A 21576-nucleotide genomic window follows, 5' to 3' on the forward strand; every position below is an offset into this window, starting at 1 on the left:
CCACCATTAAGGTCAGATCTGGCCCTGCCACATCGCCTGCCAGGGCCCTGGGCAGGCCGCTGAACTCTCTGTGCCTTTGTGGAAAGGGGACAAAGCCATTATCTCATGGGTCAATATAAAAATAGAGATGAGCATGTGTTGTTTTTCTGTTATAACAAAACATGTTATTTACAAACCTCTGAAACAATGGGGCAAGCTTAGGAGAGGCTTCTCACGCACCCACTACAGGACGCTTGCCTTGCTGCGGTTAATTAGTGCCTACGGTTTGCAGCCTGGGAGCATCTCACACCAGAGTCCCGAGCCCAGGCCGGGGTGCACGGGATGCCTTTGCCCAGTATAGATGGTCACTTTGATGACTGATTGGAAAATGTAGGGAAAATAAGCGGCACACAGTAGGCCTTCATTTAATGGCAGCTAGTGATTATTCATGAGGAGGCGTGGCCTGGCTTGTAGGGGTGATCTTGTTGGGTCAGTGGTCTGCACGTAGTAGGTGGGATGGGCAATGAGGAGCATGGTCTGAACATAATAGGTGGCGTCAGCAGGGTGGGTGGTCTGCACGCAGGTCAGGGAGGGCCAGGGGGCGTGCCGGGGCGGGTGGTCAGCTGACAGCCGGGGGTGGTCTGTGGGCCTCGTGGCCCTGCTTACCCACTCCTGGGCATTTCCCTCCCGACAGCACATCAACAACGAGCACATCCACGGGGAGAAGAAGGAGTTCGTGTGCCGCTGGCAGGCCTGCACGCGGGAGCAGAAGCCCTTCAAGGCACAGTACATGCTGGTGGTGCACATGCGGCGGCACACGGGCGAGAAGCCCCACAAGTGCACGGTGAGTGGCTTCTCCCCACCCCCGCCGCGGCGTCAGGACCGGCCCGTCAGCCTGGCCAGGGGGATCGTGTTTGGAGGTGGCCGGCCACAGCAGGGGCTCTGGGACAGAAGCCTGTTCGGGTCCTGGAGGCCCCTCGCCTCGTGCTGTCCCAGACCTTGATGGATTTGTTCTGTGGGTGTGAGCGTCTTGGTAAGCACAGAGAAGTGTGTGAGTGTGTCTGTGATTGTCAGCCCAAAGGCAGAGCTGCCTCCTGCAGTTTGCTTGGCTGGGTGACGCTGGGCAGAGGGACTGCTCCATAGCACTCTGCAGAGAAAAAAAACATCATTGGTGCTTCAGAGCTTGAGCAACGATAGGTTAAAACTCATTTGGGTTGAAGGTTTTTTGTTTATTTGTTGTTTGAGAAAGTCTCACTGTGTCACCCAGGCAGCTCATTGCAGCCTCCACCTCCTGGGATCAGGCAGTCCTCCCACCTCAGCCTCCTGAGTAGCTGGGACTACAGGCACATGCCACCACACCCAGCTAATTTTTGTGGTTTTTTGTAGAGACGGGATTTCACCATGTTGCCCAGGCCACTCTTGAACTCCTGGGCTCAAGCAGTCCACCTGCCTCAGCCTCCCAAAGTGCTGGGATTACAGGCTTGAGCCACAGCTCCCAGCTGAGTTACTGTTTTTTTTTTTTTTTTTTAGTGAGCACAAAGACCTTTTCTGTGGTCTCCTTTAGGTCAACAGGATTTATGACTATAGTTCAAGAGACTTACGTTTTTGCCCCTCAAAAGCGGACATGGTTTTAGCTACAGCTGAAACATCTGGGAACTCCTCTTTGTGAATTCCTGTTTTATAGATTCTGAGACATACATTTTATTTTCACCTTAATATCTCTGAAGTCAGACTGTCTTAAAATCAGTGGTGTCCAGGATCCAGTGAAATATGCTACCTTTGTTGGCATGTCAGTTTTTTTATTGAGAAATAACTCTCTGTGCCTTTGTGGAAAGGGGACAAAGCCATCATCTCATGGATCACTACCAAAAATAGAGATGAACATACCATAAAGTTCATCCTTTTAAGAAAATGTACAATTTGGTTGTGTTTAATATATTCACAAATTTGTACAACAATTGCTACTAGTTAATTTCAGAACATTTTCATCACCCCAGAAAGATAACCTGTACTCATTAGCAGCCACTCCGAATTCTCTCCTTCCCACAGCCCTGAACAATTACTAATCTGCTTTCTCTCTGTATGGATTTGCCTATTCTGGAAATTTCATAAAAACTGAAATCATACAATACGTGACTTTGTGTCTTGCTTCTCTCGGTTAACACGTTTTCAAGGTCTCATCTGTGTTGTAGCATGCACACATACTTTATTTCTTAATATTCCATTGAATGGCTAGACCATGCTTTGTTTATGCATTCATCAGTTGATGGATATTTGCATTGCATTCACTTTGGGGCTATTATGAATAATGCTGCTATGAATATGTACGTTCATGTTTTTATATGGACATAACGTTTTCACTTCTCTTGGGTATGTGTAACTAGGAGTGGGATTGCTAAGTCATATGGCAATTGAGGAACTGCTAGACTGTTTTCCAAAAACACTGCTCCATTTTAACTTTCCACCCACAATGAATGAGGGTTCCAAATTCCCCAGATCTTCACCAACACTGGTTGTTACCTGTCTTTTTTATTCTGGCCTTATCCTAGTGGGTATAGAGTCGTATTTTATTGTGTTTTTGATTGGCACTTCCCTAGTTAGTGACTAATGATGTTGAACTTCATTTTCAGGAGCTTACTGGCCGTTTGTGTATCTTCTTTGGAGAACTGTCTACTCAAATAGTGCCCATTTTGAAATCTGGGTGTCTTTTTGTTGTTAACTTGTAAGAATGTTTTATATGTCTAAGTTACTAGACCCTTATCAGATATATAACTTGCAAATAATTCTCCCATTCTCTCGGTTTTCTTTTCATTTCTCTGATACTTTTCTTTAAAGCACAAAAGTTTTTAATTTTGAGGTTGTCTAATTTTTTAATTGCTTGTGCTTTTAGCGTCATAGCTAAGGAACCATTGCCTAATCCAAGGTCACAAAAATTTATCTCTATGTTGTCTTCTAAGAGTTTTATAGTTTATAAAGATAGACTTTATTTATAGAAATATTGAATACTGGCACTCTAAAAAAAATAAAAATTTTTTAAACGGAAATATATGTGTGTATAAGGGGTTTTATAATAAACCTCTTCCATTGAGGTCTTTGGTCCATCTGGAGTTGTTTGTTTGTTTGCTTGGAGACAGAGTCTTCTCCCTCTGTCACCCAGGCTGGAGTGCAATGGCGCCATCTTGGCTCACTGCAACCTCCGCCTCCCAGGTTCAAGCAATTCTCCTGCCTCAGCCTCCCAAGTAGCTGGAATTCACGCATGTGCCATCACACCTGGCTAATTTTTTGTATTTTTAGTAGAGACAGGTTTTCACCACGATGGCCAGGCTGGTCTTGAACTCCTGACCTCAGGTGATCCACCTGCCTCAGCCTCCCCAAATGCTGGGATTACAGGCGTGAGCACCATTCCCTGCCTGGAGTTAATGTTTGTACATGGTATGAGGTAGGGATCCAAACTTACTCTTTTGCATGTGATTATGCAGTTGTCTGAGTTCATTTGTTGAAAAGCTGTTCTTTCTACTTGAATGGTCTTGGCACCCTTGTCAAAACTCAATTGACCTTAAGCATCTGGGTTTCCTTCTGAACTGCCAGTTCTATTGCGTGGATCTCTGTGTCTCTCTTTATACCACTACCACATGCAGTCTTCATTACTGTCAATGTGTAGGAAGTAAATTAGAACATATGAGTCCTCCAAACTTGTCCTCCTTTTGCAAGATTGTTCTGGCTCTTTGGGGCCCATTGCAACAAGTTATTTTCTTAACATCCTCAGTGATGGCAAATCATAGCCCTTTGATGATATGAGCTATCAGTTGTGGAAACAGATAAAAGGCATTTGGAGCCAAGCGTGCTCAATCAGACTGGTCAGGAATAAAGGGGAGGATGTGAGGAATGAGACAGCTCCTACCGGGATGTACGTGTCCTCCTGAGGGCAGTTTTCATGCATCTATTCAGTTCAGCCGCAGTATCTTTGGAGCTCCAGAGCTCCCTGCAATGATCTCTTCTTCCTTCTCCCCTTCCTCCTTCCTTCCCTCTCTCCCACCTCCTTTCTTTCCTTCCTCTCTCCCTTGCTCCCTCCTTTCCTCCTTCCTTCCAAAAAATGTTTCTTGAGTGCCAAGGCGCTAAATATTAGGAACACAGCAATGAATAAGACCCAGAAGATTCCTGCTCTGTGGAGCTGGTATTCTAGTAAGAAGGCTGGGTAACAAAATGATTAAGATCATTATAAATCATGCCAAGGGGAATAACGGAGAGAGAGTAGAGTGTTGTGATTGAGAGTATTAGAAAAACGCTCTCAGAGGGACCTGGGCCAGGAACCACATTGGGTGGGGGCTGCGAAAGGTTCCAGCCAGAAAAGGCCAGTAGTAGGCAGAGGCCCCAAGCCAGGAAGAACTTAGTGGGGTCAAAGAACTGAAAGGAGACCAGCGTGGCCAGAGTGAAGGTGAGGGTGGCCGGGTCGCTCAAGGACTTGAAAGACTGAATTTTATTCTCGGCACATTTTAGTGTGCAGAAAAATTCTAATCGAGAGTGGTATTGGGAATCAGTTCAAAGTAATAGTTTAGAGTTTAATGATACAGGAATGTGCTGCTGATTTTAAAAAATAGAATATGTAACTGAATACTTGATATGTTCCCAATTTTTGGCTTTAAAGACGTGGAGATGCATTGCAGAGTCACCAGAAGGAAACTTACCGGCGTGTTAGTGGTGGCACCCCCTGGGCGGCCGGTGGTTTTTCATTTTCTCTTTGCACTTTTCAGCCCTTTCCATGTTTTCAGGAAAGGAAAGTAACATCTTTAAAACGCATGCTTCTGGGTGCACTGATGGGGTGGAGCAGAGTAGGGCAGGGAAACCAGCAGCCCGGCCTCCAGGTTGGGTCCCCTGGGGAGCCTGGACTGACTGAACCGCCTCCTTCTAGTTCGAGGGCTGCTCGAAGGCCTACTCACGCCTGGAGAACCTGAAGACGCACCTGCGGTCCCACACCGGGGAGAAGCCGTACGTGTGTGAGCACGAGGGCTGCAACAAGGCCTTCTCCAACGCCTCGGACCGCGCCAAGCACCAGAACCGCACCCACTCCAATGAGGTACCCCCGGGGCACACACTGGGCATGCACACGGGGGCCCCACCAACACCCCATGGCTTGTAGGCATCTGCAGGCCAGTAGATAGCCAGATGCCTGGTGTCCCTCCCCAACCCCTGACCGGCTGCACATACTCAGACACAGACCAAGACTCTGAGACCTGGACAGACCAGTCTCTCTGTGCCACATCCTCTCCTCTAAAAGATGCCCCATGAGGTCCCATGGCGTACTGACCCTCTCTATGCCTCCATTTTCTTATCTCTGTAATAAATATAATAGTGCCCTCCTCAGAGGCCATCGTGAGGTCCTTGGGAGCTGAAGTTGAGGCAGGGAAGTGGCCTCTCTGATCTCGGAGTGCTTAACATGCATCTGCTCCCTGTTCCTCGGGGATGCTGGGTGGGTTCTGCCTCCCCGTCCTCTACATGTGGAAACGAATACTCAGAGATGAAATGACTTTCCCCAGTACCAGAGAGGGATGATTCCTCTGAAGCTGTGAAAATACCCTGGGTCACTACTTCACACCCCGAAATTCCCTTTCCACCACAGGCAGGTGTCCCACTGGGGAGCAGCTGCCCTGCTGCCTGGGGGAAGCAGAGCAGTGCTGCCTGAGCTTGGCACTCGTTGGCAGCCCCCTGGCCTGTTGGCTTGAGCAGCCAGCAGTGACATGCTCCGGCTGTTAGCGCAGCCTGGGCCTACCGTGGCTGTCCGCCCCAGCAAATGGGGCACAGAGCAGCCCCTGTCTTCCTGGGTAGGCGGAGCTCCTATCTGGGGTGTGAGAACCAGGGAGAGAAGCCAGGCAAGAGCCGGTGGTGTCCCGGCCCAGTCACACAATGACTGTCGCTCAGGTTTACTCAGAAAAGTATCTTTTTAAAAGTTTAGGCACATCCTAGACCCCAAAGGGACTTTGCTCTAATGCTTGTAAGAAGTTAGAGGAATTTTCAAAGGCATCTGAACCCCTGAGAGTCTCTATGGACAAGCGCCAGCCTTAGAGGGGAGTGTGTGTGCACATGTATGTGTGTGTGTGTGTATAGATGCGGGGGAGTATGTGTGTGAGTATCTGTATGTGGATATGAGTGTGTGTGCACTCACTCCCCCGCATCTAGACACACACACCACGTCTACACAAAAACACAAACACATAAACACATATGTATATGTGTATATGCTTGTAAGAAGTTAGAGGAATTTTCAAGGCATCTGAACCCCTGAGAGTCTTTCACATGTATATGTGTTTATGTTTTTGTGTAGACGTGGTGTGTGTGTGTGTGTGTATAGATGCCGGGGAGTATGAGTGCACACACATATCCACATACAGATACACACATACTCCCCCGCATCTATATACACACATACATACATACACTTACGAATGTATATGTATATGTACTTGTGTATATGTGTTTGTGTGTAGACGTGGTGTGTGTGTGTGTGTGTGTGCGTGTGCATGTGCGCGTGTTTATGGGTCCAGGACTGAGGTTCGGAAACCCTGGGTTTTCACCCCATTACTGGATGACTTGGAACCTGTTCATTTGTCTCCCTGATCCTGCCTTTCTTCATCAGAGAAATCAGGGTTGCTAGCCGTGTCACACTGTACACTGAGCTCATACACTTGCTACTAGTACTAAAAACCCCACTGCCCTGTTCCCCAAGAGGCAGCACTGTGATTACACGAGGCATGTGTGTGCCCAGCCTCTTGTGGCGGGACTCCCCTAGGCCATGCGCTTACCTGCATGAACAGGCGGCAGACAAACCAGGCTACGGCCAGGCTTCTGCGGGCCTGGGTCAGGCATGACGCTGTCCATGGAGCACTGGCTGCAAATTCGACAGAGCACCTACTGACATTGCCAGTCAGGCTGTGCCGAGGGACATGGAAAGCTTCAGGAGAACAGGGAGAGCACCCTTCAGAGTTGATCCTTGTACCCCCATCCATGACACAGCCCTGCTTCTCCCCGCAGAAACCCTACATCTGCAAGATCCCAGGCTGCACCAAGAGATACACAGACCCCAGCTCTCTCCGGAAGCATGTGAAAACGGTCCACGGCCCAGATGCCCACGTCACCAAGAAGCAGCGCAACGACGTGCACCTCCGCACACCGCTGCTCAAAGAGAACGGGGATAGTGAGGCCGGCGCCGAGCCTGGCGGCCGTGGTTCTGAGGACAGCGCCGAGGCCAGCAGCACCAGCCAGGCTGTGGAGGACTGCCTGCACGTCAGAGCCATCAAGACCGAGAGCTCCGGGGTAAGCGTAGCTGGGCAGCCCAGCCGCGTAAGGCGACTCCATAGCCATGCCCAGGGCCAACCCTGACTGCGGTTGTGGGCTCTGCCCGAAGGTCCCCCTCTAAGGTCACATCAGTGTCCCTCCTCTCTCCTCCAACTTGGCTTTCCCCCTTCACCACCTTGGGTCTCATGGGGAACCTGTCTTGTCCAGGTCCCATTCTGCTCTGACCAGGCTCCTGCTGGGTGTGTGGCAGCGCCCTGGATGAGGGGGATGCCGCCCTGTACGGTGGACCTGCACAGGGCGGGGGTGGCCTCTGCGTGTCCGCCTTTCCAGCCAGCACCCAAGCGCCGCTGCCAGCCCCCACCCCTCTGTCCTGTCTCTGCATCCCACCCCTCTGGTGTCCACTCCTTTTGTTCTAACCACCTGTTCTTTGTCTCCACCTCTTTTTCCCAACTGTACCTCCCCTAAGGATAGACGGTACTGAGGTGAGCCAAGGAGCTGGGCATGTGTGGGTGGGCTGGGGGAGTGAGGGTGGCTGGGGAGCTGGTTCATGCTGCTGCCTGGCAGAGACTTCCGTCAGTCCAGGCCTCATAGGCCTAGGCAGGTAGGCCCAGATAGGCACACGGCAGGGCACTGCAGGTGGGGCCATTGCCCTTGGCAGCCAGAGTGGAGCTGGCAGGTGCTAGGAAGCAGGGGCGCCAGGCTGTGTCAGGGACAGAGTGACAGGGAGGCGTGCGTCCAGGCTACTGAGGGTCCCTGCTCCCATGAAGCCTTTGTCCTCAGGGGATGGAAGAGCGCAGCTTCCTAAGGAAGCTGGAATTTGGGGTTATTTGGCCTAGCAATGAGCCCAGAAGTGGTGCATCCTCATCTGGGCTCAGAGCCGAGTTCTGTGGATGTCATCCGATCTCTGGCATTCTGCACTGTGTACATGTGCCACGAGCTCCCTGCCCCACTCTTCCTAACCCAGAGGGAAGGCTGCGTTGGGGTGGCCCTTTAGGCAAGGGCTGCATCCCACAGGTCCGCCTCCACGGTCATCCTTTCCCTGTCCAACAACCTGCCCCTGGCCTTTTGAGATCATCCTGTCTGGTTGAAGCTACCAAGTCAGCAGGTTTTCATTCCTCACCTCATCTGGGTACATGGCTGTTTGGGGGATTAAGTGCCTTCTTTCATGCCATACTGGGTGCCTTCTGCATGCTGCCTGCTGTCTATCCACCCACTAACCCTGCACCGGAATCAGTTCAGGTCCGTCTCATAGGAGGGAAAGCCAAGGTTAAGAGAAGTGAAATGACTTGACCATTTTGAGCAAACTGACTCGTGATGCTTTACATGCTCCTCCACAAGGCAGCTTCCTTCTCTCGCCCCCCAGCCCCCCAGGGTGTGCAAGGGTGTGGTGCATGTGCAGGCCTAGAGGCAGGACCTGGTGGACTCTCACACCCTCTGAGTCTGTACTTTCTTACCTCGTCCCCTACAGCTGTGTCAGTCCAGTCCTGGGGCCCAGTCGTCCTGCAGCAGTGAGCCCTCTCCCCTGGGCAGTGCCCCCAACAATGACAGTGGCGTGGAGATGCCGGGGACGGGGCCCGGGAGCCTGGGAGACCTGACGGCGCTGGATGACACACCCCCAGGGGCCGACACCTCAGCCCTGGCTGCCCCCTCCACCGGTGGCCTCCAGCTGCGCAAACACATGACCACCATGCACCGATTTGAGCAGCTCAAGAAGGAGAAGCTCAAGTCACTCAAGGATTCCTGCTCATGGGCCGGGCCGACTCCACACACGCGGAACACCAAGCTGCCTCCCCTCCCGGGAAGTGGTGAGTGAAGGCCGGGAGTTTGCAGATGGGGCGGGAGAGAGTCTGGGGCAACACCAGCTAGGCTTACACCCACCAAGCACCAGTGCTGTCTCACCGGATGCCTACAGGATCTTACCAGCCCAGTACAGAAAAGGAAACTGAGGCTCAGAGAGGTGAAACGCCTCACCCAAACCAATGGCAGAGGTGATAGCCTAGTCTATGTGGCCCCAAAACCCATGCTCCTTGAACTGCACCATGCTGAATCCCTGTAACCCCCCAAAACAAGCAGGCCCTGCTCACATCATCCTCTTCCTCACCCAGTCATTCATTCACTGATTAGGCACTTGCTGTGGGCACCATGTCAAAGGCCCTAGGCAGGAGAACCGTTGAATTCCAGTCCCAAAGGAGCGTATGCTTAAAAGCTTGTGCCACCAGATTTACACCCTACTGCAGAATGAGCCGGGTACCGCCAAACCAGAGCTCAGGGTAGAGCTGTGCAGAGGAAGGAGAAGCACATTGAGCTGGGTACAAGCAAGGAGGACTTCATGGAAGAGGCAGCACTGTGCTCAGCCCCAGGAGGTGCCGGCCAGGCTCTGAGATGGAAGGCATCGTTAGCGAGCATGTCTTGGGTACCAACTCTGTGCCCTGGGATTGTGCCGGGCTGCCCACTGTGGTAGACGCTGGTGTACCACCTGCTTTCACTTGAACGGAGGATTTGGTGTCCCAACTTTTGGGGACTGCTGGTAAATGGCCTTGAATTCTCAGCCGCCTACAGGGATCTCCTGAGTTGCAGACAGATGCCCCACCCAAAGTTACCCCTTCCCAGCAGGCCCATATGCAATGACTGGTCACTGCAGGAGTATAAAGGCCCAGCCATCAAGACGAAGCTCAGAGACGTGCCCAGCTCAGGCAGCACTGAAGAGCCATTGGAGGTCCTGGGCTCCCCGTGAGATCATCCTGGGCTCACTTCTCCTCTGCCCACTCTTGTAGCCTGTCTTTCCTTTCTTTCCTTCCATGGGTATGGACCTCAGGGCACTCCCTGTAATATCCTGCTCCTTCAACTCCAACTCAGGGGAGCCCAGGTGACAACACCTCCATGGACTGTGAGGGTGCAGTGCCAGGAGGGTGCAGTGCCAGGAGGGTGCAGGCCTGGGCCTTCCTGGGCTGCTCATCCCCTCCTCTGTGTAACTCAGTCCTGTGGAGATGCACGTTTATCTACAGCTGGAGAATAAGGCCAGACAAAGGAGAATTCAGGGCCAGACAGATAATGGTAGAGTTAGGACAGGGACTTAGGCCTCCTGGCTTCCCTCGCCCACCCTTAGCATTAAGTGCCACCATTTGTTTACGTATTACTTTTTCCTTCCCCTTCTTTATTGGAAAATCATCTGGTCACTGGGCGTGGTGGCACGTGTGCCCTAACTACTCCAGAGTCTGAGGAGGGAGGATCCCTTGAGCCCAGGAGTTTAAGGCCAGCCTGGGAAACCCTGTCTCTAAAAAGAAAAAGAAAGAAAGAAAACGTGCATCTCCTGAGTGCCTCCTGGGTTCCAGGCCCTCTTCTAGGGCTCCAGGCCCAGCGCGATGACTGAGCATGGTCAAAGCAAGCAGCCACCCAACCCTTGTCCCGATGCTGACCCCTCTGCTTTCCTGCAGGCTCCATCCTGGAAAACTTCAGCGGCAGTGGGGGCGGCGGGCCCTCGGGGCTGCTGCCCAACCCGCGACTGTCGGAGCTGTCCGCGAGCGAGGTGACCATGCTGAGCCAGCTGCAGGAGCGCCGCGACAGCTCCACCAGCACAGTCAGCTCGGCCTACACCGTGAGCCGCCGCTCCTCCGGCATCTCTCCCTACTTCTCCAGCCGCCGCTCCAGCGAGGCCTCGCCCCTGGGCGCCGGCCGCCCGCACAATGCCAGCTCCGCAGACTCCTACGACCCCATCTCCACGGACGCGTCGCGGCGCTCGAGCGAGGCCAGCCAGTGCAGCGGCGGCTCCGGGCTGCTCAACCTCACGCCCGCGCAGCAGTACAGCCTGCGGGCCAAGTACGCAGCGGCCACGGGCGGCCCCCCGCCCACCCCGCTGCCAGGGCTGGAGCGCATGAGCCTGCGGACCAGGCTGGCGCTGTTGGATGCGCCAGAGCGCGCGTTGCCCCCCGGCTGCCCACGCCCGCTGGGGCCGCGGCGTGGCAGCGATGGGCCGACCTATGGCCACGGCCATGCAGGGGTCGCACCCGCCTTCCCTCACGAGGCTCCGGGCGGCGGCGCCAGGCGGGCGAGCGACCCTGTGCGGCGGCCCGATGCCCTGGCCCTGCCGCGGGTGCAGCGCTTCCACAGCGCCCACAACGTGAACCCCGGCCCGCTGCCGCCCTGTACCGACAGGCGAGGCCTCCGCCTGCAGAGCCACCCGAGCACCGACGGCGGCCTGGCCCGCGGCACCTACTCGCCCCGGCCGCCCAGCATCAGTGAGAACATGGTGATGGAGGCCGTGGCGGCAGGAGCGGACAGCGCGGGACCCGAGGCTGACCTGGGGCTGCCGGAGGACGACCTGGTGCTGCCCGACGACGTGGTGCAGTACATCAAGGCGCACGCCAGTGGCGCTCTGGATGAAGCTGCCGGGCAGGTGTATCCCACGGAAAGCACTGGCTTCTCTGACAACCTCAAACTGCCCAGCCCGGGGCTGCACGGCCAGCGGAGGATGGTGGCTGCGGACTCCAACGTGGGCCCCTCCGCCCCTGTGCTGGGAGGATGCCAGCTGGGCTTTGGGGCGCCCTCCAGCCTGAACAAAAATAACATGCCTGTGCAGTGGAATGAGGTGAGCTCCGGCACGGTGGACGCCCTGGCCAGCCAGGTGAAGCCCCCACCCTTTCCTCAGGGCAACCTGGCGGTGGTGCAGCAGAAGCCAGCCTTTGGCCAGTACCCAGGCTACAGTCCACAAGGCCTACAGGCGAGTCCTGGGGGCCTGGACAGCACGCAGCCGCACCTTCAGCTCCGCAGCGGAGCCCCTTCCCAGGGCATGCCCAGGGTAAACTACATACAACAGCTGCGACAGCCGGTGGCAGGCAGCCAGTGTTCTGGCGTGACTACCACTATGAGCCCCCATGCCTGCTATGGCCAAGCCCACCCCCAGCTGAGCCCCAGCACCATCAGCAGGGCCCTCAGCCAGTTCGCCCCATCCTGCAGCAGCATGCCAGCCAAGCCAGGCCATCTGGGACACCCACAGCAGACGGAAGTTGCCCCTGACCCTACCATGATGGACAACCGCCACAGGGAACTCGGGGTCCTCAATTCAGCCCTGGCTGGAGTGCCACCACCTCACCCAGTCCAGAGCTACCCACAGCAGAGCCATCACCTGGCAGCCCCCATGAGCCAGGAGGGCTACCACCAGGTTCCCAGCCATCTGCCTGCCCGCCAGCCTGGCTTCATGGAGCCCCAGCCAGGCCCAATGGGAGTGGCTACAGCAGGCTTTGGCCTAGTGCAGCCCCAGCCTCCACCCGAGCCCAGCCCCGCTGGCCGCCACCGTGGGGTACGTGCTGCGCAGCAGCAGCTGGCCTATGCCAGGGCCACAGGCCATGCCATGGCTGCCATGCCGTCCAGTCAGGAGACAGCAGAGGCTGTGCCCAAGGGAGCTATGGGCACCATGGGGTCGGTGCCTCCCCAGCCGCCTCTGCCAGACTCAGGGGTGCCCCCGGACCACAGCATGCTCTACTACTATGGCCAGATCCACATGTATGAACAGGATGGAGGCCTGAAGAACCTCGGGGGCTGCCAAGTCATGCAGTCCCAGCCACCACAGCCAGAGGCCTGCCCAGACAGCATCCAGCCCCAGCCCTTGCCCTCACCAGGGGTTAACCAAGTGTCCAGCACTGTGGACTCCCAGCTTCTGGAGGCTCCCCAGATTGACTTCGATGCCATCATGGATGATGGCGATCACTCGAGTTTGTTCTCGGGTGCTCTGAGCCCCAGCCTCCTCCACAATCTCTCCCAGAACTCCTCCCGCCTCACCACCCCCCGAAACTCCCTGACCCTGCCCTCCATCCCCCCAGGCATCAGCAACATGGCTGTCGGGGACATGAGCTCCATGCTCACCAGCCTCGCGGAGGAGAGCAAGTTCCTGAACATGATGACCTAGAGCCCCGAGCACCTGGTGCTGAGTGCACCCGGAGAGGTCATCGCTGCCCAGAGCCTAGGGGTTCCAGCTGTTTTGTCTTTTTCCAAAAAAGTATTAAATAGGCACGAGGGGTTGTTGCCCAATGGCCGTTCAGACGACAGATGTTTTAAGAGAAGGTTTATGGGCATCCTCTCTGGTCTTCTGGATTATCCCTCAGAACAATGGAAGAAGTCTCTATACAACAGGAAAGAATGCAAAACTCATTTACACCGTGCTCTCTAGCCTTTTGGTGCCTACAGGACCACTCTGTTCTGGCTTCCTCATGGCTGACATTTGGCTAACGAGGGATTACTCTGGCCAAAGGCTTTCCAAGGATATGCAGAAAGAGGGTAGGGAGCATTTGGGTTTGAATCTGAATGCCATACTGGATATTCTGGAAATGTAAGCTTCTTCTGCTACTTGCGAGGAAAAGGAATTTCTGGTCCCACCTGAATTCCTCTGTGAAGCCTAATTCTCAAGGTCTCCAGCATCCCTTGTCATAGAGGAAAAGCACAGATTATACCTGGATGATTCAGAAGCACGTTCTGAGTCCAGGTTTGATAGAGCTGGCTCTTCTACCCCATAAAGCCGAGTTTGGGACTGGCAGCCCATCCAAGTGTGTATGAATGAATAAAGGATGTAAGTATCACCAGAAAAAGGAAAGAAAAAATGGACTCCTCGGGGCAAGCCCAGAAGCTGCCCTGGCCTCTCCAGACCGTGTTTACAGTGTTTGCATGTAGAATGTAGCCCTTCCTGAAAAGAAGACTTGTTTCTAAATACCTCAGGGCTGCTGGAGCCGCTGTGGGTTAGGGATCGACGAAGGCCTCAAGGAGTGACGGTGCACTCGGGGCAGAGCCTCAGGCCGCCCTGGGGATCTCCCAGTAGGAAGACGAAGTCATGTGTTTACCCAATCCTGTTTCTCCGATGCAATGTCCACCCATTTACCACGAAAAACTCCACGGCCTGACAGCAGCCCAGGCTCCCCAGCACTCACCAGAAGCCCAGTGTTCTCCGCCAAGCCACAGCGTGCAGGCCTGGTGTCCTCCGGATTCCCTTCCTTCTGCCCCCGCAGTCACTGGGCAGAGAATGACGTGTGGTGGTATGGATGGGCGTGGAAAGGGAAGGGGTTGATCCTCAGGTCATTGAATTTTCCTGGTCAGTGTGACCAAGACCCACCTGGAAATGGAATTTGGAACTGGCTTCGGGAGACATCCTTCCTGGACACACTGGAGGGTGAATTGGTGCATCTTCCCCACCATATACACACACACACACCCCAAACCTTCTCATGGGGAATGTGTGGCAACCTTGCCAAACTAGCAGCACGACTCAGCGTGTGACTCTGACTGTGACCTTGGCCTCAGTGAGGAACTTCTTAGGAGAGTTTGAGGACAAGGCCATCATCATCTGGGCCCCCTGCATCCCAGCGTATCAAACTGTCCAGAGACAAGGCCAACTGCAGGTGAAAGCCAGGGAACATTGCTAAGGGTCTGGGGCTCTGCGGTGGTGTTCACTGCCTTCCCGTTAGGATTTCCCTTGCTAGTCCCAACCTGTATATATTCTGTACAGAAGACATCCCTGAATATACTGTAGGTGAGTCATCCAGCCAAATTTATATCTCCAAAACATTTTTAGCTTTTTCTACATGCTATGAATTGAGATGACATGCTCAACTTGTAAATAAGTCTTTTTGTACATTAAAAAAGTAATTTTTTCATAATTTATCTTGTCTATCTGCCTCTCCCTTGACAGTAGTTAATGAGAACCTGGGCAGTAAATTTGGTGCATTCCAGCAGAAATTAGGCTGTATTTTTTCTTAACAGTGTCAAAATTGACTATCCCGCCTTTGCCAAGAAATGTTTAATGCTGAGGCATTTACTGGCTGTTTGTTGTCTCCTTGGGGCTGGGCAGGGTTTGACATTTCACAGTGAATATCTGACTGCTGTTCCGGTGAGCTGCTCTGAACATCTATATGCATTGCAGGCCAGGCTTAGACCCAAACACTCCTGGGGTCAGAACCGTCCCTTTGGTGGGCACTCTGACGGAGCACATTTCATCAAGGTGGGCCAGGGTGAGATGGGCAAACCCCCAAGGCTCTGGTGCAGGCAGAAGGAGTCAGGACAGGCAGGTGGCACCTCCAGGATGCCCAGCAGCTGGCCTTGGCAAAAGGTGTGGTTCTTCTTCACCCAGAGTCTTACGAACTAAAAGGACAGGTTTTCTGCCCTTCACACCCTGCACACACACCCAACATACAGGGGCGGACCAGGTTAGAGTAACACTAATGAGCACTCCATCTGGAAAGGGAGACGGAGGCACACAGCAGTCGCCGGTTCAGGCATCTGAAGTCCTGCAGGGCAGATGTTGCAGAGCCCCTGCTCTGGGGGTGGGTGCTCCCTGAGCGGCTCCCGGGCCGTCGCGCTCCACAGCTCTAGCTTCTACCGCTGGGGCCTTCCTCCTTTCCATCATCCTTTCAATTTCTGATGAGGATGTTGGAAAATAGTCCTTTTGGCAGTGGAGTAACGTTCAGCTTCTTCCTGCCTGTAGGAAGTTGGGAACCTAAAAGGTTCCAGCAGTCTCAGTTGCCTTTGAGTCCTGGGCGATGGCTTTGCTCAGGGCGATCTCTCAAGCATCAGGCGAGTTTTCTACGTATTTGACGCCAGCCCACTGGGTGTCAGAAGCCACACCCAAATTCCTTCGGCAGCATGCCTCTCTACATTTGACAACGTGTACACATCAGGCTGCTGTGGGCCACACCCTGATAGTTTGTAGGCACCCTGTTGTTCTGAAAGGATATGCTCGAGGCCACCATATTCCTTGCAAGGACCTGATGACAAAGGGCATTAGCATGGAGAGCACATCCCTGATGTCGTCTCCACTCTGAAGCATCCTTTACCAACATAGCACCAGATCTGGTCTTTGCCTCCCAGGCCAGATACCAAGCTGATGCAAAAATAATTACTTTTATGCCACAATTATTTTGCACCAACCTAATATTAATTTGAGGACCTTCTACTGGCTGAAGAGCCCACAGACGGGAGGTGATTTTGTGTTCTGAGTTCTGCTTGTACACTGGCCGTTTCCTTTCTGATCTCGTCTATTACGTTTAGAGCCTTATCATTGCAGCTCAAAGAAGCTCATGTTTACAGTATTCTGCCTGGAAATCATCCTGCCTGACTCCACTAATTCATAGGTACGTTTTCTCCCTCCCAAAGTATCATAGGCAATAATTTTACCAACTGTTTCTCCACCACATAACACAGGTCAACGTTTTTTTTTTTTTTTTGCCATTTTTCCCAACCGCCTCTGTGTTTCCTCACTGCTCAGTTCCAAACCTCTGCTACCTATTTTAGGAGCAGCAGCCTCCGATTCTAGGTGCCAATTCCAGAAAAAGTTAACTGCAGTCCAGCGGTGCTGTCTAATAAAAATGCTTACAACAGGAGGCGTCTGTTTAGCTCCTAAGTCTGCAAGTCAGCTGAGGTGGACTTAGCGTGGCTGGGCTTGCTGGACCAGCTTAGCTCTGCTCCTGTGTCACTCCTCCCCCCAGGACCAGAGGATTGCTCGAACATCTAGTGGTGATGGCAGAAGGACCAATTGGCAAGAGATAACACAGGATGCCTCTTTGGACCTAGCTTAGGAACAGGAATGTTCCTAGGCTGAGCCCCAGGTTGGTGGAACTAAGAAGCTCACTACTATACAATGAGGGGAGACAGGTATCTGAGCAACACTCCAGACCAGGCATAGTGGCACACGCCTGTAATCCTAGCACTTTGGGAGGCCGAAGGATTGCTTGAGCTCAAGAGTTCAAGACCAGCTTGGGCAAAATGGTGAAACCCTGTCTCTCTCTACAAAAAGTAGAAAAGAGCTGGGCATAGTGGCATGCACCTGAAGTCCCAGGTACTCAGGAGGCTGAGGTAAGAGCATTACCTGAGCCCAAGGAGGTGGAGGCTGCAGTGAGCTGTGATGGCACCACTGCACTCTGGCCTGGGCAACAGGGTGAGACCCTGTCTCAAAAAAACAAGAAAACAAAAAAAATAATCCAACCTACCACAGCCTCAGTCCAGCTTTTATCACAGTAAGACCAACATTGCAATCTCCATCTGTCTGCTGACTCTGTATTTTAGATGGTTCTAAACCCAGAAGAAATTAGCCAAGTGTAGTGGTATATGCCTGTAGTCCCAGCTACTGGGGAGGCTGAGGCAGGAGGATTGCAGCCCAGGAGTTCGTGGCTGGAGTGATTGGACCACTGTCCTCCAGCCTGAGAGACAGAGTAAGACCCCAGTTCTATAAAATAAAAAATAAATACACCCAGAAAAGGATGACAGTAGTGGGGGGTTCTTCTTATTCTTTTTTCTTCTTTCTCCTTTCTTCTTTCTTCTTCTTTTTCTTCCTTCTTCATCCTCTTCCTCTTCCTGTTCTTCCTCTTTTCCTTCTTTCTCTTCTCCTCCTTCTCCTTCTTCTCCTTCTCCTTTCTCTCCTTATTCTTCTCCTGTTGTTGCTGTTTTCTTCTGCTGCTGCTGCTTCTTCTGCTTCTTCTTCTTCTTCTGCTTCTTCTTCTCCTCCTCCTCCCGCTCCTCCTCCTCCTCCTCCTTCTTCCTCTCTCTCTGTCTCTCTCTCAGGAGGGAGTGATCAACTAACGGGGAAGTCATGAAAGATCAAGAAAAATATCTGGCTGGGAGGAGGAAGAAGATCAGAAAAAAATGACTAAAGGGTACTAGGCTTAATACCAGGGTGATGAGATAATCCGTACAACAAACTGCAACGACACAAGTTTACCTATATAACAAACCTGCATTTGTACCCTTGAACTTGAAATGAAAGTTAAAAAAAGAAAAACAAATCTGATTCAGGTTTTGAAAGATTAATAGGAGTTTGTCTGAGGGGACTGGAGATTTCTCATCAGAAACCATGAAAGCCAGGAGTAAGTGAAATATTTTTAAAGTGCTGAAAGAAAAGAACTGTCAACCCAGAACTTGTTATTCATGAAAATATCCTTCAGAGATGAAAGTAAAATAGATACTGTGAGATAAATGGACATCCTCAGATAAAGGAAAACTGTGAGGATTCATTGCCCGTAGACCTGCCCTGGAAGGCAGAAGGGAAGCGATCCCAAAGAAAACGTGGAGCATCAGGACTGGAGGAAGAGCAGCAGAAGTGATAAGTGTCTGCATGAATATGGTAGCCTACTCCTACCTCTTGGGTTCTTTAAAATACGTTCAACACGTAAGAGAAAAAAACGTATAACATTGTTTGATGGAGTTTTCCATGTATGTAGCTGCCATAAAGACGAGTATTAGATAAGTGGAGAGGGTTAAGAACCTGTATGGGGTTCTAGAATTCCATTTCACTTGAAGTGGGAAAGCATTGATCTGCAGACTGTGCAAAGTTATATATATTCTAATCCCTGGTGCAACCAGAAAAAGACCAAACAAACTATACAAAAGGATGTAGGCAAAACTGTAATAGAGACATTGAAATGGAATACTAAAAACGTGTTCAAATAACTCAAAGAGGGCAAAAAAGGGGCAATAGGAATAATAACAACAAAAAGAGCAACAGAGAAAAACAAAGAATGAAATGGTAGACCTAAATGCAAACATACCAATAATGACGTAAAATAAAAACGGTCTAAAAGCCTCAACTAAAAGACATGATAAAGTTGGAGCACTCACACGACCTGGTTTTAAGACGTACTGTGAAGCTGCCATCATTAAGACAGGGTGGTATTGGTGATGGGAAGACACAGCTCAATGGAGCAGAGCAGGGTCACGCACTGTAGCCCAAAGGCCAAATCTGGCTGATATGGTTTGGCTGTGTCCCCACCCAAATCTCATCTTGAATCGTAGTTCCCATAATCCCCACGTGTTGTGGGAGGGGCCTGGTGTTTCCCATAGAGCTAATATAAAATACAAAACCAAAACTTTTTATGGTAATTGAATCATAGGGATGGTTATGCTGTTCCCATGACAGCGAGTGAGTTCTCACAGCGTCTGATGGTTTTATAAGGGACCTTTCCCCCTTTGCTCTGCACTTCTCTCCCTGCCACCTTCTGAAGAAGGAAGTGCCTGCTTCCCCTTCGGCCACGAGTGTAAGTTTCCTGAGGCCTCCCAGCCATGCAGAACTGTGAGTCAATTAAACCCCTTTCCTTTATAAATTACCCAGTCTCAGATATCTCTTCATAGCAGCGTGAGAATGGACTGATATATACTGGCCATGGTCTCTTTTTGTATGACCTGTGAGCTAAGAATGGTTTTTACATTTTTAAAGGGTTTTTTAAATATAATGAAAGCATACGAAGCAGAGATCATATGGCCCACAAAGCCTAAAACATTTACTATTTTACCCTTCACAGAAAACATCTGCCAACCCCTGGAATAGAGAATCCAGAAATAGACCCACAAAAATATGACAATGGACTGTGAACAAAGGTGCCGAGGTAATTCAGTGGGAAGAGGATAGTCTTTAAAACATAGGATGTTGAAACAACTGGATATCCATAGGCAGAAAAAAATGAAGCTTAACCTAGACCTCATACCTCACAAAAATTGCCTCTAAATAGATCATAGAGCTAATATAAAATACAAAACCATAACATTTTTTAGAAGCAGCCATGGCATAAAAAATCTTTATGCCCTGAGGTTAGACAAAAATTTATTATACATGACACCAAAAAACATGACCCATAAAAGAAAAATTTGGGAAATTGGATTTCATAAAATGTTAAAACATATGTTCTCTGCAAGAAATAAGAGAATGAAAACACAAGCTGCAGACTGGGAGAAAATAATTGTTTCATCGTCTGTCCAACAAAGGACTTGTATCCAGAGTGTATACAGAACTCTCATGATCAACAGTAAGAAAGCAAATGATCCAGCTTAAAAATGGGCAAAAGATTTGCACAGATGCTTCCCTAAAGAGGATATATGGTGGCACAGGAGCACAAGAAAGGCTGGTCACCATCGTTAGCCACTAGGGCAATCTGAGTTTAAGCACAGTTAGATCCAGCCAGAAGGCCTCTACGTGGCAGCCACTCTTTTCTACACAGGGAAGACGAATCTTCACTTCCTTACAGAGCTCCAGGCCCAGCCTATGGGAAGTGACAAGGGGCCTTGTACCCCACTGTCCTCATCTGTGAGACAGATTTGATAAATTGCCCATCCCAAAAACCCTTTCAAGGATGAAATGAGACCAAATATGTAATATTTCTCAGCCTTAATGAGTGTTCGTTCAATAAAGATATCTCTGTGCTGAGAGACATCATCATCACAGAAATATTCCTTTGGCTAATAGATTTGGAACAGAAATATGCCTGGAAAAGATTACCCTCAGTCCTACCATTGCAAGAACTCATTTGATCAATAACTTCGTTCCTAAAAATTGGTCTGAAGGTATTTTTGAGGCCCAGTAACTTTGCAGCAAGTCCACTTGGCTAGCCTGAACCATGCTTCTCAGAATTCCTGCTCCTGGGTGTTTCTGTGAGGCTGAGTCACAAGAGAGATTCTTGTGGGAGAGTTGCAGGGACAGAGGGAGGCAGCAGGCATTTAACGGAACATTTATGTTGGCGGTTACTTGCAGGCTCTGCCCATCTTTGTGGGGCAGCCATCTGGGCCTCCACCTTCCCTAGCTCCTCCTTCAGCTGCCCCACCTCCGGGCCAGGTGTGTGTGTTTAGTGCCATGGTGGCGGCCCTGGCTTCAGAAAGACATTCATACCACCAAGGCCAGAAGCAACAAGCGCTGACAACTCTGTCTGTCCTTGTGGGCTCCAGCGTGTCCTTGCTCCCCCAGTCTACAGGTATCCTCCCTTTCTGACCACCTGCCTGTCGGCTTCAAGTTCCAGCATTAGACACAGAAAAAGGGCCTTACAGAGACCGCTTGACCAGTCCTTAGGATTGCAAAACGCCAGGTCCTTGCAGCAGATCCATTCCTCTATCTACCTATCTACCCACCTATCTATCTAACTATTATCTAGCTAGCTATTATGGTCTATCATCTCTCTGTCTATCTAGCATGATTTCTTTGTCTATCATCCATCCATCCATCCATCCATCCATCCATCCATCACAGTGGTCCTGTGTTTCTGCTTAAGCTGTGGCTGATAACATGACCAGGGAAGGAAGGTAGCTCTGAAGGTCTGGCAAGGCTGACAAGGGCCATCCTGGTGACGTGCCGTAGCTACTGTGAACAGGGTGCTACCCTAAGTGTTTGCTCTGTCCCAAGCACTATGCCAGACACAGTAAATCTCATGGGTGGGTTATAGTGCTGCAATAATGTTGGAAATAAACCATCCTCAAACTCCTAGGCTTGAAGCAATGATCATTTGTTCTCACTGCTCCATGGGTTTCCCAAGAATGGGATGATCTATGCCAGGCTGGACTCAATGGCCCAGCTCC

The 21576-nt window shown here is 51.4% G+C and overlaps 1 protein-coding gene across 2 annotated transcripts in view; it reads left to right on the plus strand.

The window, feature by feature from the left end:
- The window catches only part of GLI2 (GLI family zinc finger 2), a 195339-nt gene extending 180436 nt beyond the window's left edge, over positions 1-14903 (plus strand). For both annotated transcript variants that reach the window (XM_064382215.1, XM_012468369.3), the window contains exons 9-13: positions 674-823; positions 4889-5053; positions 7006-7287; positions 8738-9074; positions 10704-14903. In XM_064382215.1, coding sequence (XP_064238285.1) covers positions 674-823; positions 4889-5053; positions 7006-7287; positions 8738-9074; positions 10704-13171 — 3402 coding nt within the window. In that variant the 3' untranslated portion in view covers positions 13172-14903. The remainder of the gene's footprint in view (positions 1-673; positions 824-4888; positions 5054-7005; positions 7288-8737; positions 9075-10703) is intronic.
- Positions 14904-21576: the final 6673 nt, after the last annotated feature.

This window comes from Aotus nancymaae, unplaced genomic scaffold, assembly GCF_030222135.1.
Source record: "Aotus nancymaae isolate 86718 unplaced genomic scaffold, 86718_ANA_hifiasm-v0.15.2.pri h1tg000029l, whole genome shotgun sequence".
Lineage (NCBI taxonomy): Eukaryota > Metazoa > Chordata > Mammalia > Primates > Aotidae > Aotus > Aotus nancymaae.